Consider the following 17684-nt stretch of genomic DNA (forward strand, 5'->3'; position numbering starts at 1 on the left):
TGCTCTCAAGTTTATATTCTAATTGGAAAGACGGTCAAATAAAATAATATGTGATATATCATTTGATTCTAAGTGCCATGATGAAAAATAAAGCAAGATGATGGGGGAAAAGAGTGTGAGTGTATGTGTGCTTGTCTCTCTGTTGTCATTTCAGCAAATAGTTGAAGGAAAAGAGGCAAAGAGGGAGGATGTTCAAGGCAGGGGATACAGTAAGTGCAAAATTCCTGAGGCAGGAGCATATTTGGCTGTCATTCCATCACTTTGGATTTTTTTTTTTGGGGGGGGGGGTTTGTCCTCTGGCCGGTATGGGGATCTGAACTCTTGACGTTTGATTTTTTTTTTTCTTTTGGATGTGGCATCAACAATTATTCCCATGTATCAAAGGATAAATGTAAGCACACTGCATGGCTTTGCCTGATTAATACGTGATTTTTGACATATTAACAATCTCTTATGGTGACGAACTTTTGAATAAAAAATTTAGTTGAGCTAGAAAGTACCCAGACGAGAAATCCATTGATTAACTCAAAAAATTAAATCACAGGTTGTAGATGTCCCAAATGGTGACATTTTAATACACAGTACTGCTGCTGTTGATTTAATACATTACATATAAATACAATTCAACCCCATCTTTACGTGTTAAAGGTGGGTAGGCTCCTCAAGGAAACTCAAGTGTGATTCCAAGTTGAAAAAAACTGCTGAACTAGGAAGGACAGGGAAGAGCCCACCTTTTGCCATGTGCATCTCAAGAAAGGATGACAAGAGCGGTGAGAAAATGAGGAACGCTTACAATGTGAGGACGTTATGCTGTGGGGAAGCCTGGGCTCTACTCTTGGCCTTTCCTTGCTGAATAGTCTCAGTTCGCGTATTTGCGAAGCGAGGGAGTCTCAGCCGGTGGTCGTCAAGCCACTTTGCTCCCAAGGTCAGCGGTTCTTGCTTCCCTGAGCCTCCCAGGCTGAGACTAGCCAAGCCCAGACGCTCAAAGGCAAAACCATCCGCGAGTGCCGCCCTGGCCGCCAGGGGGCCAAGGCCGAATCCTGCCGGGAGGCTCGGCCCAGGTGCACGCCGCCTGCTCACCCCGCCCTCGCGGCCTCCCGGCTTCCCCCGGGTCCTGTGCGGAAATGCAGTCGCCCTGGCGAGCGGGACCCGCTGCGGCTTCCGGGAGGAGTTTTGGGCCCCGCGAGGCGCCGTCGGGCGCCGCCCCCTCCCACTAGCGGTAGCCGCGGACACACCGAGAGCCCGCGTCGGCGTCGTTGGGGAGAGCCGCGCAGTCTCAGCATGGGCGAGCAAGGCCTGGAGCTGGCTTCCATGATCCCCGCCCTGCGGGAGCTGGGCAGGTAGGGCCAGGCCCCGCGTCCTCCTCCGCCGGACGTGCTCTCCCCCACCCGCTACTGCGCCATGGCTCGATTCCCTCAGCCCCGGCCGCTGCCTTTGTGGAGATGCTCCGCGGCTGAGGTGGGCGCTTCCCCCATCGGCCGTTCACTGGACGCGGGGGCGTCGTCCCACATCTGCCGGAAGCGGGTCCGAGGCCAGGGAGGCCTCTGCCGGCCGCTCTCCCTCGGCAGCGCGGGGGGCGCGCCCGGGGTTCCCCTGCGGCCGCTGGAGGGAAGAGTCCCTTCTGGTTACTCTTGGTCACTTTTGCACACTCATGTGCCTCTCGAAAACCAATTTCTGTACACGAGGGGCCTGACCTATGAACTTCCCAGTTTCTGTTCTTTATGATCACTCGTGAAGGAATTGTGGTGTTTTTTGGCCTTAACGTTTTGTCCCAGAACGACCCTTGGAAGAAAAATCACGGCTTCTGATTTTCAGCAAGGGGGATCTTTGGCTGGAAAAAGCCGTTTCTTTCTTCGAAGTGGAATCGTCGTCCATTCCGAAGATGTGACCCCTTTCCTGTTGATGGTCCGGTCCTGGATGCATTTAGTCAGAAATCCGAGGGGCCGGCCGCAGTGTCCGCAAATGCAAACGTGCATGGTTTTGGCAAAATTTGAAGATAATTTAGTACTCTTTCGTTTGCAAATGCCTGGCTTCTGTACACCCCAAGATAAAATCATGTAACCGTATCTTATCCTCCTGCAGTGTTGGTGGCTGCCGCCCGCCCGCCCTCCCGCAAACATGCGGGCTTCCCTCAGCCAGGCCTAAGTTTACACGGCCGGGTTTTCCGTTTGTTTAAATTCACTGTGAAGAAGAAATAAGCGGGCTTCTACTGCTCCCAGAGTTAAATTATCAGTTGGATTAATTGCATCCCAGTTTCTCAAGCCGTTTGAAAACTTTCAACACAAGGTCAGAACTGACATTAAACTCATGGGACATCTACTCTTTCTTTCTGCAGTGCAGCTGTGTTCATTTCCACTTATTGGCCATCCAAAGAAATTTAGTCTTTCTCAATTACATAAGTAAGAGAATACATGAAGAGACCATTCCTGCCCTAACTACATCACTCTTATTTTTTGCGTGTGAATTTTTTCCAATTTGTGTGAATGTGGCAAGTGTACTTTGTGTTAACGTTTTGTAGAGTAACTTTCTACCTTTCTAAAAGAAGACGAATAAAAGTTATTTTAGGAAGTTGTACAGATTTCATCTTTCAAGCTCACTATGAAGCTTGGTATATTTTCCCACCCTGATTTAATGTAGAATTAGCTGGTTAATACTTTCTTTCCTCCTCTTTCTCCATGAGACTCGTTAATAAAAATAATGGTTTCATAATCTGTTTCATCAACAGAGCTTATGATACTTTTCATTTCATTGATCTGTAGTCATTCCAAGAGAAAGAATAGAAAAACTGACCCACAGAGAATGGTCTAATAGTTTTTAGTTATCATGACATTTTATTACAACTACTTCAGCCAAAGAACTTTATCGATTTTCATATTATCTCCATGATATAGGCTGTAGTTAAGACTCAACATAGCCAATACAAATTCTCTACATATCCTAACCTCCCCAAGCTTTTTTTTTTTTTTTTTTTTTTTTAATTCCTCTCATTCACTGAAGTAGGGAAATCTCAGTAAATGGTACCATGTTCAACCCTTTCCCCAAACCAGAAATCTAGGAGTCATTCTTGACTATTCTGCCATGTGCTTTCAGGGTATGTCCTTGGCCCTCCTTTTATCCTTGCTCTCTTCTATGTAATCTTACCTAGTCCCATAGGTTTAAATATCATCTCTATGCTGATAACTCCCAAATATATGCTTCTAGCCCAGAGATATTTACAGTCCTCTCTTGGTATCTGCAGGGGATTGTTTCCAGGTCCCCTGGGAATTGTTTGGATTGTTTCCAAACTCCTCGGATGCTCAAGTCCCTTATATAAAATGGTGTTGTATTTACATATAACCTATGAACATCCTACCATATACTTTAAATCATCTCTAGATTACTTCTAATACCTAATACAATGGAATACTATGTACATAGTTGTTATACTGTATTTTTAAAATTTGTGTTTGTTTATTTTTTCCTAATATTTTGATCACAGTTCCTTGAATCTGTGCATGTGGAACCTGTGGGTACAGAATGCTGACAATATTATGTTGCATACTCAATATCCACACCTGGAAATGAAAATTAACATACCCAAGGCAGAACTCCTGATTTACTGCCCTTAAATCTGTTCTTTCTTTCATGTTATTTTAAGTGTACCAACCAAACGCCTAGGAGTCATCCTCGATTCTTTCCCTTATCCCTCAATAATCTATTAACTAGTCCTGTCAACCATACCTTTAAAAGACATCTAGAATCTGACACTTCTCACCATCTTCACTGCTACCACCATAATATCTTATCTGGACTATTACAGTAACCTCTCAGCTGATCTCTCCATTTCCACTTTTACCCACTTAAAATTTATGGGTTTCTCATTCAGCAAAGTGATTTTACAACTGTTAGTCACTGAAAATAATAATATATTATTCCCCTACCCAAAACCTTCCTTTGGCTTATCCAGCACACTTAGTACAAAATCCAGACTCCTTACCCAGGCCTCTAAAGTTCTGCATAATTTGGCCTCAGCCTGCTTCTGACTACATCACCTATCTCTCTCTTGCTTACTCTACTCCGATGACATCGACCTTGTTTGTCCAAGACACATAGGTCATTTATTATATGTAATCTAGAGATGATTTAAAGTATATGGGAGGATCTGCATAGGTTATATGCAAATATGCCATTTTACATAAGGGGCTTGAGTATCCAACGAGTTTGATAGTTGTGGGGAGTCCTGGAAACAATCCCCTGCAAATATAATCCCCTCCTGAGGGAGGGCTGTAAATATGTGGCTAGAAGTATGTATTTGAGAGTTATCAGCTGATATGGCTGAAGAAGTATATATTTGATAGTTATCAGTATATAGGTGATATTTAAAGCCATGGGATAGATAAGATTACTTAGAAGAAAACTGCCTTTATGCCTTTGCATTTGCTGTTTCTTCATCTGAACACTGGCTGATTCCATTCAGATGTCATTTCGAAAAGGCTTTCTCTGATCTTCCTATTTAAAATTTCTTTGCAATCACAAGATATATTCAGATAATGATAGTTGCTATTAAAATATTAAATTGGACCATGGTATAGCAGTGAGGATCTGAGCAGCAGCAACATTAACCGCTAGAGAAGATTTGGACCGTGAGAAGAAGCCAGTCATGTGAAGCTGGGGAAAAAGTATCTGAGATGGCATAGGAAGACTCCTAAGTGGGAATGAGCCTACTTAGAATAGGAAGAGGGCTGTAACATAGGGAGCAAAGAGGGGAGTGGTATGAGTTAAGGATGGAGGGTTATGATAGGAAGGAGCCAGATCCTTTAGCACCTTTTAGGTCAGAATAAGGAATTAGATTTTATTGTAAGTGTGATGGGAAGCCATTAGCATGTTTTAAACAGGGAAATAATTGAATTCATGTTTTCAAATGTGTTTAATCTTAACATCCCTACTTAAAATCCTTTGATGCCTACTCACTGCCTTCAGTGTAAATCCAAACTCCTTAGCTAGTCTTTTGAGCTTTGACCTTGTCTTCCTTCTTCAGAAGCGTCTCTAATTACTGCATTAAGAATTAAGGAGCAACAAGATTCAGGAAGATTCTTATGAACCATTCATTCATTCAACAAGTTTATTTTTAATGTCTTCTATGTACCAGGACTAGTCCCTTCATGGCATTTGTTAGCTGTAAATGCTAGGGGTCCTGTATCTAATCAATTAGGATTGGACTTTGTGGTTGCATAATCAGGAAAACACTTCTCTTATTTTCCTTTTAGCACTGTATGAGATAATGATTGGGAAAAAATATGTACATTTTACAGTTCTATACAGACATTATAAATTGTAACATATGAAATATATAATTTTATTCTTTATAAATAACCTTATTTATATAACCTTATTCTTATTAATATAAGAATATAACCTTATTCTTATAAATAACCTTATTCTTATATATAACCTTATTCTTTATAAATAAGCTTATCTATCACACCCTAAGCTGTTTTGTTAGTAGATGTGATGGACTTCACTAATCATTCACAAGTAAACCTTCCATGAATCCTATAGGTAGAGTTAATCATTTCCTACTTTGGGTGTATATGACACTTGTTTACGATTACTTATGTGCATTCCTCCTCTCCCCCTAACAACTATTCTGAATTCCTTAGAGCGGAGGATCTTATCTTGTTTTAGTTGCCTTATGAATTCATTAAATTACTAGCATCTGTACCCATACAGATACTCTATACGATGTGAATATACTTAATATCACAGACCTGTACACTTAAAAATGGTAAATTTTATTTTATCTATGTTTTACTAAACATCTGACCCCATACATTCCTTTAGTTACTACTAACTCCAATTCTCTCCTTTTTTGGTTTTTTTAGAAAGAACGTACTATTCTCAATTACATTTCATTTGTTTTTCAACCCCTTGCAAACTGGCTTCTGCCTTTACCTCTACCTAAAACTTTAAAAATACAAAGGACATACAAAGGTTAAATCAAAATAGGTCAAAGACCTAAACATAAAAGCTAAAACTATGAAACTCTTAGAAGAGAACGTGGGGGAAAACATTATGACACTGGATTTGGCAACGATTTCTTGAATATGACACAACAAAGCACAAGCAACAAAAGAAAAAAATAGGTAAATTTCATCAACATTAAGAAGTTTTTTGCACCAAAGGACAATATCAACAGTGAAAAGGCAACTCAGCGAATGGAAGAAAATACCTGCAAATCATATATATGATAAGGAATTAATATCCAGACTATATTAAGAACTCTTATGGGCCGGCCCGGTGGCGCAGTGCTATAGTGTGCCGCTTGGGAGTGTGGTGGCACTCCCGCCGAGGGTTCGGATCCCACATACAGACCGGTTCCTGCTCACTGGCTGAGCAAGGCGCGGGAGCAACGCCGAGGGTTGCGATCCCATTGCCGGTCCCGGTCCGGTACGGGGGCGACACTGAGGGTTGCGATCCGTTGCCGGACACAGAAAAAGACAAAAAGGAAAAAAAAAAAAAAGAACTCTTACAATTCAATGACAAAAAAACCCACAACTCTATTAAAAATGGACAAAGGACTTGAGTAGACATTTTTCCAAAAAAGATATACAAATGGCCAATAAACCATGAAAAAGGTGCTCAACATTACTGATCATTAGTGAGATGCAAATCAAAATCACAGCGAGATACCATTTCTCACCATTACAGTAGCTATTATAAAAAAATGGAAAATAACAAGTGTTTGTAAGGAGGTATAGAAATTGGAACCTTATATATTGATTTGAGATGCAAATCAAAACCACAAAGAGATACCATTTCTCACCCATTGCAATAGCTACTATAAAAAACAAAAACAGAAAATAACAAGTGTTTGTGAGGATGTATAGAAATGAGATGGGAGGTGGTATAGCCACTGTGGAAAATGGTATGGGGGTTTCACAAAAAATTAAACAGAACTACCACATGAACCAGCAGTTCCACTTCTGGGCATATACCCAAAAGTATTGAAAGCAGAGACTTGAACAGGTAGCATTGCTCACAGTACCTAAAAGGTGAGAGCAACCTAAGTGTCCATTGACAAATGAATGGATAAACAAAAAGTGGTATATACGTACAATGGAATATTTTTCAGCCTTAAAAAGGAAGGAAATTCTGACACATGCTACAACACGGATGAACCTTGAAGACATTAGGCTAAGTGAAATAAGTCAGTCACAAAAGGATGAATATTATAAGATGCCACTTATATGAGGTGCTTAAAATAGTCAAATTTGTAGAGAAAGAAGGTAGAATGTTGGTTGTCTGGGCTAGGGAGAGGGAGAAATGGGTATAGAGTTAAGATGAAAAGTATAGATGGCGCAAATGGTCGCAGAATCATTTGAATGTACTTAATACCATAGACCTGTACACTTAAAAATGGTAAAAAAGGTAAATTTTATGCTATATATATTTTACCACAATAAAAAAGCACTGTTATGCAAAAAAAGCATTATAAAGATAAAAATAGACACTAAATAGCAATAAAATGTTCTACTGATCAGGAAGATGTAACAATTCTGAATTTATATATCCCTAATAACAGCCTCAGTATATATAAGGCAAAATTGACAGAACTACAATAAGAAATTGACATATCCACTATCACAGCAGGAAATTTTAACACAACTTTCTCAGTAATTGATAGATACAGCAGAAAAAAATCAATAAGGATAAGAAAATTGCAACATCATAATGAACAAGATTAATATAACAAATAAATATTAATTCTGTATCTAACAACAGGTGATTATATTCTCTACAAGCATACAGGGAATGAATGGAGTTCAGGACCCAACACCCTAAAATATCTGCTCTGACCTGTTGATTGTTTTGAGTTAAAGACACTTACAAAAAAAAAAAAAAAAGAAAACAGCAGATATAAGAAGGACACTCTGACCTTTCCAAAAGCAAGAGATAAAACTCCCAGGTGGAAGCTATCTTGCCTGCACCTGAAGAAAGACATTTTTATCACTAGAGACAGGGTAGGTGAAGCTGAGAGAACTCTGTACAAACAAAACCTCTTCAACTAATGCTCATCTTATTAGTCACTTCTCCACACCCTAGCCCAAGCTCCCTTGCCTTGTAATGTTTTTATAATTTACTACTTTTTGTACCACTCAGTATATAAGTGTTCAACTTCAACTGCTTCTTTGGGTCTTTATTTCTTTATCCCCCTCCCCAGGCCTGTTCTTCCTCCTCTGTTAACTGTTTTGATGAATGGCCTCACAATCTACTCCGAGTGGAAGGCTAGTCTGATTTATCTGGTTTACCCCACTGAACTATTTTTTTTCACCTTTTCAACAGTAGCTGAAAAAAAAAAAAAAAAGATTCCTTAATAGCGTCAAATATCTAGTCTGTGTTCAAATTTTCCCAATTGTCATATATAATTTGCTAACAGTTTTTATTTGTAATCAGAATCCAGTTTAGGATCATGCACTGAAATTGATATGACTCTTAAGTCTTAGTTATAGATTTCTCCTTCTCTCTTTTTTCCCTTGGAATTTATTTGTTAAAGAAACTGTGTTCTGTAGATTTTCAAAAAGTCTAGATCAGCGCCATTCAATAAAAACATAATGCAAGCCACGTATGTAATTTAAATTTTTCTAGTTAACCACATTTTTAAAAAGTTAAAAAGAAATAGGTGAAATTAATTTTAATATTATATTTTATTTAATTTAGTATATCCAAATATTATCATTTCAACATGTAGTTTAAAATTATAATGAAATTGAAAACTTTTTTTAATACTAAGTATTGGAAATCCAATGTGTATTTTATACTTATAGCACATCTCAATTGGGATTAACCGTATTTCAACTACTCACTAGCTACATGTGGCTACTGGCTACCATATTGATCAGGGTAGGTCTAGATTTTGCAGGTCGAATCCCTGTGGTGTCATTTAGCATGTTTTCTTTCCCTTTTTTTTCTTATAAATTGGTAACATGTATTTAGATTTTCTTTTCATTTTCATACAGAAGAATACTGCAAATGTCAACATTGAAACTAAACACATTTAATAAGTTCAACTTTAGAGAATTTTTTACAAATGAAATTGTGAGTCCCTTTAAAGATTAAAAACTTTTTATTTGTATTTCAGTGCCAATCCAGAGGAATATAATACAGTTGTACAGAAGCCAAGACAAATTCTATGTCAGTTCGTTGACCGAATACTTACAGATGTAGATGTTGGTAAGAAACCAATGATTTCTTATATCAACTTTACAAATTTGATAGTTTTCATTTCCATATATATACAACATCATGCTAGCATTTTTCTCTATGAAGTTTTAGATATAGGGTTAATACTTGTATTTATGATAGTTATTATTTTCTTTTTTTTTTTTTTAAAGCCAGTCAAATTTAGCAGCGGAGGGTTGTATACCAACTTTAGTGACACTAATGTTAATAAGTTCTGATAACCCACTACCATTGGACTAGCTGATGACAGTTACTGTTTTTAGGCAAGTTGTTATGCAGTATTGCTTGTTACATAATGTGATTTAGACTTTTTTTTTTTTTTTTAAAGATGACCAGTAAGGGGATTTTAACCATTGACTTGGTGTTGTCAGCACCACGCTCCGCCAAGTGAGCTGACCAGCCATCCCTATATAGGAATCCAAACCCGTGGCCTTGGTGTTATCAGCACCACACTCTCCCAAGTGAGCCATGGGCTGGCCCTTGATTTAGACTTTTAAAGTAATTCTATTTTTCTATTTGTTAGCTAGATATTCTACTCCTTGCTATGCATTCTTTTCTGATGTGAGATATCAATACATAAAAAATATTTGGCCAGTTCCAATCTTGTGGACCCTATTTTACTTAAGTCTTGTGCCATTGATCGAGATATAGAAAAAGCCACAAAAAACTCTTTAAATAAGAGTTGGTGCCTTTGTCTGTAGGAGGTAAGAGGATTCTGTGAGTTGTTAAATCAACCATTGCCTGTTTCAGGCAATCTAAAAGACGAATATTACCAACTTGGCAAGATGGTGTCACATTTGTCATATCTGTTGAAATTATATGGAAGGGGATAATAATTATATGAAATTATTATGTTGAAATTATCTGTTGAATTATATGTTGTAATAGAGAGTGGCATTTGGCTTAGGGTTTGTAAATTTGATTCTAAATTTGGCACAGATTTTATGACTTATAGCCATTTAGCCTTTCTTTTTTCAATCGGTAAAATTATGTGTTGTTGAGAAATAACAAAGGACTACTGAATACTTGCAAGATGTATTTTCATATGGTACTCTCTGCTTCGACCACTTGCCTTTCCCTCTGTGCTTTCCCAACTCCTAGAGTCTGTGAACTCCTACATAGTGTCCTCCCAGACACCTGTTTCCCTTTATTCTGGGTTAGTGCAGTTGCCAGATTGTATTAAAATTATTTGTTTATTTGTTTGACTCCCTCACCTGATTGTGAGACTTTTTTTTCAATTCTCAGATTTTAGCACAGTGCCTAGCATACTGTTGGCCTACAATACATGTTTGGTGAATAGATATATAATAGATGAATGCACATGATTATTAAACATTTAAAATTAGGACTGTAGTGTTTGGTCCCGTTAATTTAGCATGAGCGCTATGCTGAACATAATTCTGATCACCAGCGTCTAGATTCTTAACAAAAGGACTGCTGTTTAATTTGTCATGACTCTTTAAAATGAATCTTTTATTGTTTTAGTTGCTCTAGAACTTGTAAAGAAAACTGACTCTCAGCCAACCTCTGTAATGTTGCTTGATTTCATCCAACATATCATGAAATCCTCCCCACTTATGTTTGTAAATGTGAATGGAAGCCATGGGCAAAATGAGGCCAAAGGCAGTTGTATTGGTAAGTGCTGCTATTCATGCATTCATTTGCAATCTGTTTTATGAATTCTACCCTTTTCTACTCTTCTGCAATATCACATATACATAATTGCAGTTTTTGGGGTCAAAATTGCTGTAAATTGAGGGAATGAAATTGTAAGGGTTATTTTTATTTAACATATCCTTATTGTTTTCTTTTTATCATGTACTCCGTGTTTAGAAAAGAACAGAAGTCATCAAATTTGTTTATTTGCTGTTGAGCACTTTGGCACAGTTTTCTTTTTTCTGTTCTTGGTAATTTCTTTTTTCTGGGCTAGAGATTGGCAAACTATAGCCCACAGGCCAGCTGCCTATTTTTGTTCTATTTTTTAGAACATGGCCACACTCATTCATTTACTACTACAGAAGCAGCTTATACACTGAAGCCAAAAGTATTTGGCCCTTTAAGAAAAACTTTGCTGACCCCCGTACTAGATGGTGAGGCTTTTTTTCTAGGCTTATTTCTTATTGCTCCTACTACTTTTGTCCCTTTATTGGTCTGCTCATAAACAGGTTTAAAGCAAACTTTTTTTTTCTGTGTAATGGGTATTTTTAAATTATATGCTTAAACTTCAAGTCTCAACTTTGGTAGCGTGTCCTCCAACAAGTCTTTTCTGACCACTACTCCTGACTGACTAGAACTGGCTTTGTTACTCGTTTAAAGCAAACTTTTTTTTTCTGTGTAATGGGTATTTTTAAATTATATGCTTAAACTTCAAGTCTCAACTTTGGTAGCATGTCCTCCAACAAGTCTTTTCTGACCACTACTCCTGACTGACTAGAACTGGCTTTGTTACTCCTTCACTCTTAGTTAAGTGCTCTCTTAGTAGTAAGGGTTTTGCATATTTTTCCGTGTGCGTGGCTATTAAACTGCATTGTAATCATTTGTCTATATTCTTTTCTACAGTATTTTTTAAACTATAGATAATAACCCACTAGTGGGTTATGAAATTAGAGAGTTATCAGCATTTAAAGCAAGACGAAGTAAACTAGAAAATATAGTACATCGCATGTAATGAATTAGTACTATTTCATGAAACTTTTACTTCTAAGTAAAATAAATATGCATATGTATACTGGGTCATGATGTAAAATGTATTTCTTAGTTGCAGTCAAAAAGTTCAAGAAATTATACTATAGCATTTGAGAGGACAGTAGTATGACTGATTTACTCTTGTGCGTCTGGGACAGAGTCGCCACTCAAATTTTTGTTGAAGGAGTGATGTTAGCTATCGTTTATTGAACATTTTTATACATTAGGAGTTTTTATTTGTTTTTTTGTTTTTTTTAAGGATGTCCGGTAAGGGATCTTAACCCCCTGACTTGGTGTTGTCAGCACCATGCTCTCCCGAGTGAGACAACCGGCCATCCCTATATTGGGAACTGAACCCATGGTTTTGGTGTTATTAGCACCACACTCTCCCAAGTGAGCTACAGGCCGGCCCTTGACTGAGTATTTTATGTACATTATCTTATTCTATCCTCAGAGTAACTCATAGCATACATGTCATTATTCCCCTTTCATAGATGAAGTTACAAGGTTCAGAGAAATGAAAAGTTCACACAACTAGTAAGTAGAAAGGTAGGACTTTGTCTGTCTGACTCTATCTATACTTGGTATTCTAAACTATTATAATATGTTTCCATTGTGTAGGGAATGTTTTAGATTATTTTTGTTAGTGAAGTTTATTCTTTAAAATCATCATCAGGGCTGGCTGATTAGCTCAGTTAGTTAGAGTGCAGTGTTATAACACCAAGGTCAAGGGTTCAGATCCCCATAATGGCCAGCCACCAAAAAAAAAAAGTCAATCATCAAGCATTTAGCAAATTAATTAGCACTTTCAATGTACTTGCTTATTTAATATCTTTTTTTGTTTATTTCAAAGAATTCAGTAATTGGATCATAACAAGACTTCTGCGGATTGCAGCAACTCCATCCTGTTACATGTTACATAAGAAAATCTGTGAAGTCATCTGCTCATTATTATTCCTTTTTAAAAGCAAGAGTCCTGCTATTTTTGGGGTACTCACAAAGGAATTATTACATCTTTTTGAAGACTTGATTTACCTCCACAGGAGAAATGCAATGGGAGACATTGTAGAATGGCCAGTAGTTGCTAGCCAATTTTTAAGTCAATTAGATGAACACATGGGATGTTTACAACCAGCTCCTTTGCAGTTCACGACCATGCAAAATTTAGAATTTATTGAAGTTACTTTATTAACGGTTCTTATTCGTATTATTGCGATTGTGTTTTTTAGAAGGCAAGAACTCTTACTTTGGCAGATAGGTTGTGTTCTGCTAGAGTATGGTAGTCCAAAGACTAAATCCTTAGCAATTAGCCTTTTAACTGAACTCTTTGAGCTTGGAGGACTACCAGCACAACCAGCCAACACTTTTTTCAGCTCATTTTTGGAATTATTAAAACACCTTGTAGAAATGGATACTGACCAATTGAAGCTCTTCGAAGAGCCATTATCGAAGCTGATAAAGACACTATTCCCCTTTGAAGCAGAAGCTTATAGAAATATTGAACCTGTCTATTTAAATATGCTACTGGAAAAACTCTGTGTCTTGTTTGAAGATGGTGTGCTTATGCAGCTTAAGTCTGATTTGCTAAAAGCAGCTTTGTGCCATTTACTGCAGTATTTCCTTAAATTTGTGCCAGACGGGTATGAATCTGCTTTACAAGTCAGGAAGGTCTACATCAGAAATATTTGCAGATCTCTTGTGGATGTGCTTGGACTTCAGGTAGATGCAGAGGTAAGACATTTTTTTTTTTTTTAAAAAGATGACCAGTAAGGGGTTCTCAACCCTTGGCTTGGTGTTGTCAGCACCACGCTCAGCCAGTGAGCAAACCGGCCATCCCTATGTAGGATCCGAACCCGTGGCCTTGGTGTTATCAGCACCGCACTCTACCGAGTGAGCCACAGGCCGGCCTAGAGGTAAGACATTTTTAAGGTTACTTGTTAGGTATGTGTTTTGCTCATTTAAGTACATGCATATGTGCAAGGTGATAATAAGAAAATAGAGTATCTTTAATAATAATGTACATTCAGGACGTAATCTAGTTTGGCTACCTATTATGGATTTTTACTTCGATTTCAGAAGGACTTATTCATTAAGCTGGTAATGAACTGCCAGTCGAGTAGAATATTTTAAAGTAGAATTTGTGAAGTATTAATATGTTTGTTTCATTATTAACTAAAAGGGGGCCAGTTATCAACTTAATTGCAGAAACTCTGATCACTCATAGATTTTATTTTCAACAGGTTATTATCAATCAGTTTTAGGAAACCTGTGAGTAATTAGTTATGCCGAATTATGCCCTTTTTCCTGTTTGAACTGTGGGAGACAGGCAATACAATAAAATAGTCAGATATGTAGTAAGTTGATTAAACATTTTATTTTATTTTTACATTTTTCTGGATTTATACTGTGAAAATTCCCTTATAGAAGTTTTCTTTGTAGCATTTTGATAGAGGGAAAAACAGATTATAGAAGAGTTTGTGTTAAGCCTTCTAAAACTATACAACCATACTAAATATATAGACTTAAATAATATAGATTAACTTAGGTATTTGTGTTGCTTTATGAGACTTTGAAAATAGTTTACCTTACTAGAAAACATATTAAAACCAAATGCTTTCTTGCTGCCTATGAATAATATAAACATTTTCTAAGAGAGAGTTTTGAAATTATTTTTGTTTTCTCAGTACTTATTGGGCCCACTTTATGCAGCCTTGAAAATGGAAAGTATGGAAATCCTTGAGGAGATTCAATGCCAAGCTCAATGGGAAAGCCTCAGCAGTGATAGTGATGGAATATCACCCAAAAGGCGTCGACTCAGTTCATCTCTAAACTCTTCCAAAAGAGCACTGAAACAGACTGAGGAGTATGACCTTCATTCAGTTTGTATTTGGTCATTTAATGAAACTGTGTTCACTTTAGAATCATGTTTTAGTGCTTTGATTTAAATACACAAAAAACATTTTTCTAAATGTTGTCAAAAGAATGCTTAAAATAGTTTAATAGTTTTTGTAGTCTGTTCTATTATGAAATGTTTTATAGCTAAATATAATTACTTTGCTTGTTTTTACATGCCTGTCTAATTTAACTTTTTAATATATAAAAAATCTGATACTATACATCTATCAGCAATTTTTTAAATGTTAGCAAAGTTTTTTTTTTTTTTTTTGCCTGGTAAGGGGATCACAACCCTCAGCATGGTGTTGTCTGCACCACGCTCAGCCAGTGAGCGCACCGGCCATCCCTATATAGTATCCGAACCTGCAGCCTCGGTGCTACCAGCACCACACTCTCCTGAGTGAGCCACGGGGCTGGCCCGCAAAGTATTTCTTAATATAGCCAAAGAATTGCCACATTTCAGCCAGCCCTGAACATTGTTTTAATTGTTGTTTTAAATCTTTCGCAGTATGAATTTTAGTAGTGATATTACATTGTATTTTTTGTTTTAAGTATGTTTCACATTTAAACCAAATTTATATTGAATATGAATATCTTTCTACTGTGGTTATAATTAATTATAGAATTAAACATGTGGATATGAATAAAAAGAGCATATTATGGAGCGCACTGAAACAGAAAGCCGAATCCCTTCAGATTTCCCTTGAAAACGGTAATCTAAAGAATCTTGTTATTGAGACTTTAGAAGGAATCGTTGTTGTCTTACAACTGACTGCTCTGTGCACTGTTCACTGTTCTCATCAAAACGTGACCTGGTAAAACAACTTATATTTTCTGGGTGGGTTTCTTGTAATGAACTTGGATTTACTGTTTTAGGAGATCTTGTTATTCACTTGATTCATGTGAACTTAGAATGCAAACTTTTCAGTGAGGTAGATAAGAAATTTATTTTCAGTTGAGTGCCTGCTAAGTGCTAGGCACTATGCTAAGCACTGTATATGTCTTACAACAATTTTGTGAGGTAAATGCTGTTATGTCCACTTTACAGAAAAGAAGTTGAGGCTCAGAGAAGTTGAGGCTCTTTTTTTGTCTGAAGCCTAAACTAACTTTTCTGGGAACCCATGATTAGAAAGTAGCAGAACACATTTATGTAAAACTCAGAAGCCAGTGTTCTTTTGACTGCTCCATTTCTCCCTTCGATAATAACAATAGGAATTTAGAACTCATCAGAGACCAGTATTTTTTTTTTTTGAAACATAATTGATTATATGTATCTGTGAGTGCCACGTTGACTATCAATACCTGTGTATGATATGTGATGCTCAAATCAGGGTAATTACTATATTCAGCATTACAGAATGTAATCATTTTTGTGGCCCTTTAGAGATCAATATTCTTTTTTTTTTTTTCCTTTTTGTCTTTTTTACTGACCGGTAACGGGATCGCAACCCTCGGTGTTGCGCCCGCATCGTGCTCAGCCAGTGAGCGGGCACCGGTCTCCACATGGGATCCGAACCCTCGGCGGGAGCGCCGCCACACTCCCAAGCGGCGCACTCTCCAGTGCGCCACGGGCCGGCCCGAGATCAATATTCTTAATGTAGGTAAAACAGACAAGTAATCTGAAGATTTAGTTTTATTTTTACCGCCACATTTTAGACCATTACTCTTTGTTAATTTTTTCATGGTAATTCTGTATTTTCTGATTCACTCTTAACTAGCCAATGCAAAGTTATAAAAGAGATTTTAGAAGATCTATATTAATTCAGATTCCCTTAAATTGGGAATTGGAGATAACTTGAAGGAAGAGATGATTAGGCTGAAGCCTACCATCGTCCTGTTGTGAAGAAAGTGTTTACACACTTCCAGCCGGTTAATAGTTATACAGGCATGTCTTGTCATTTTTTAAGCCCGGTGATGCCACATATAAGTATCCTACCTTACTGGCTAGTCACCAAAAAGAAAAAAACCCACCAAAACAAATGAACAAAAAACCCCAAAAAACAAAGAAAAAAGGAAGTATCCTAGATTAAATTTATTTCCCAAATCCTAAGAGTGAGTTAAGTCGACATAAAAGAGATTACATTTAAAATAATAATGACATATTAATTGATTTGCATATTTACTTTAAATTGGTTTAAGGTTATAGGTTAGTTTTATACTCACCATTTCTTTTTTCTTTACTGAAATATTAGGCTTGACTCTAACAAAATTCATCTTAATTCTAATGACTTTAAAAATGTACTTAATGCAGCCATAATTTCAAGGACTGTCAAGATAAATGTAAGAAGAACCCTTCAGTGGTGATAACTTGGATGTCTTTGGATTTTTACACAAAAGTGCTTAAGACCTGTAGGAGTTTGTTAGAATCTGTTCAGAAACCTGACCTGGAGGCAATCATTGATAACACGGTGAAAATTTATGATGCTTTGATTTATATGCAGGGTGAGTACAAATAAGCAGTAGATCAGAAAACCTTTAAAGATAATCAGAACAGGCTTTCTTTTTTGCCTGAAGCCTAAATACACAAGTATTTGGAATACCCAGAAGTTTTTTTCTTGATTTCAGTACTATTAAGCTTGTCAGTAATTTCTGAGTTCCAAATTTATTTGTGTAATATTTTTATTTATTAATCTTCCGTCAATAGAAATTATATGTAACTTTTAAGTTTTTTTTTTTCCTTGTTTATTTTTTGTTTTGGGGAGGCAACTGGCCAGTATGTGGATCTGAACCCTTGACCTTGGTGTTATAGCACCGTGTTCTAACCAACAGAACTAATCGGCCAGCCCAAAGCTTTTTGATTTGAGATCTGAATAATGCTATGGTCCTTCTACTAAAAAGAAAAAATGCATAGGTGCTTATTTTTATAAAGTCACATTTAATTTCTT

General features: G+C 37.2%; 1 protein-coding gene across 1 annotated transcript in view; it reads left to right on the forward strand.

The window, feature by feature from the left end:
• The first annotated feature begins 1160 nt into the window (after positions 1 to 1160).
• ATR (ATR serine/threonine kinase) overlaps positions 1161 to 17684 on the forward strand; it is a 45365-nt gene continuing 28841 nt past the window's right edge. Inside the window, exons 1-7 of the mRNA XM_008582934.1 lie at positions 1161 to 1340; positions 9119 to 9210; positions 10705 to 10854; positions 12758 to 13635; positions 14589 to 14767; positions 15423 to 15614; positions 17051 to 17241. Of these exons, the coding sequence (XP_008581156.1) occupies positions 1282 to 1340; positions 9119 to 9210; positions 10705 to 10854; positions 12758 to 13635; positions 14589 to 14767; positions 15423 to 15614; positions 17051 to 17241 (1741 nt within the window). The 5' untranslated portion in view covers positions 1161 to 1281. The remainder of the gene's footprint in view (positions 1341 to 9118; positions 9211 to 10704; positions 10855 to 12757; positions 13636 to 14588; positions 14768 to 15422; positions 15615 to 17050; positions 17242 to 17684) is intronic.

This window comes from Galeopterus variegatus, unplaced genomic scaffold, assembly GCF_000696425.1.
Source record: "Galeopterus variegatus unplaced genomic scaffold, G_variegatus-3.0.2 Scaffold2769, whole genome shotgun sequence".
Classification (NCBI taxonomy): domain Eukaryota; kingdom Metazoa; phylum Chordata; class Mammalia; order Dermoptera; family Cynocephalidae; genus Galeopterus; species Galeopterus variegatus.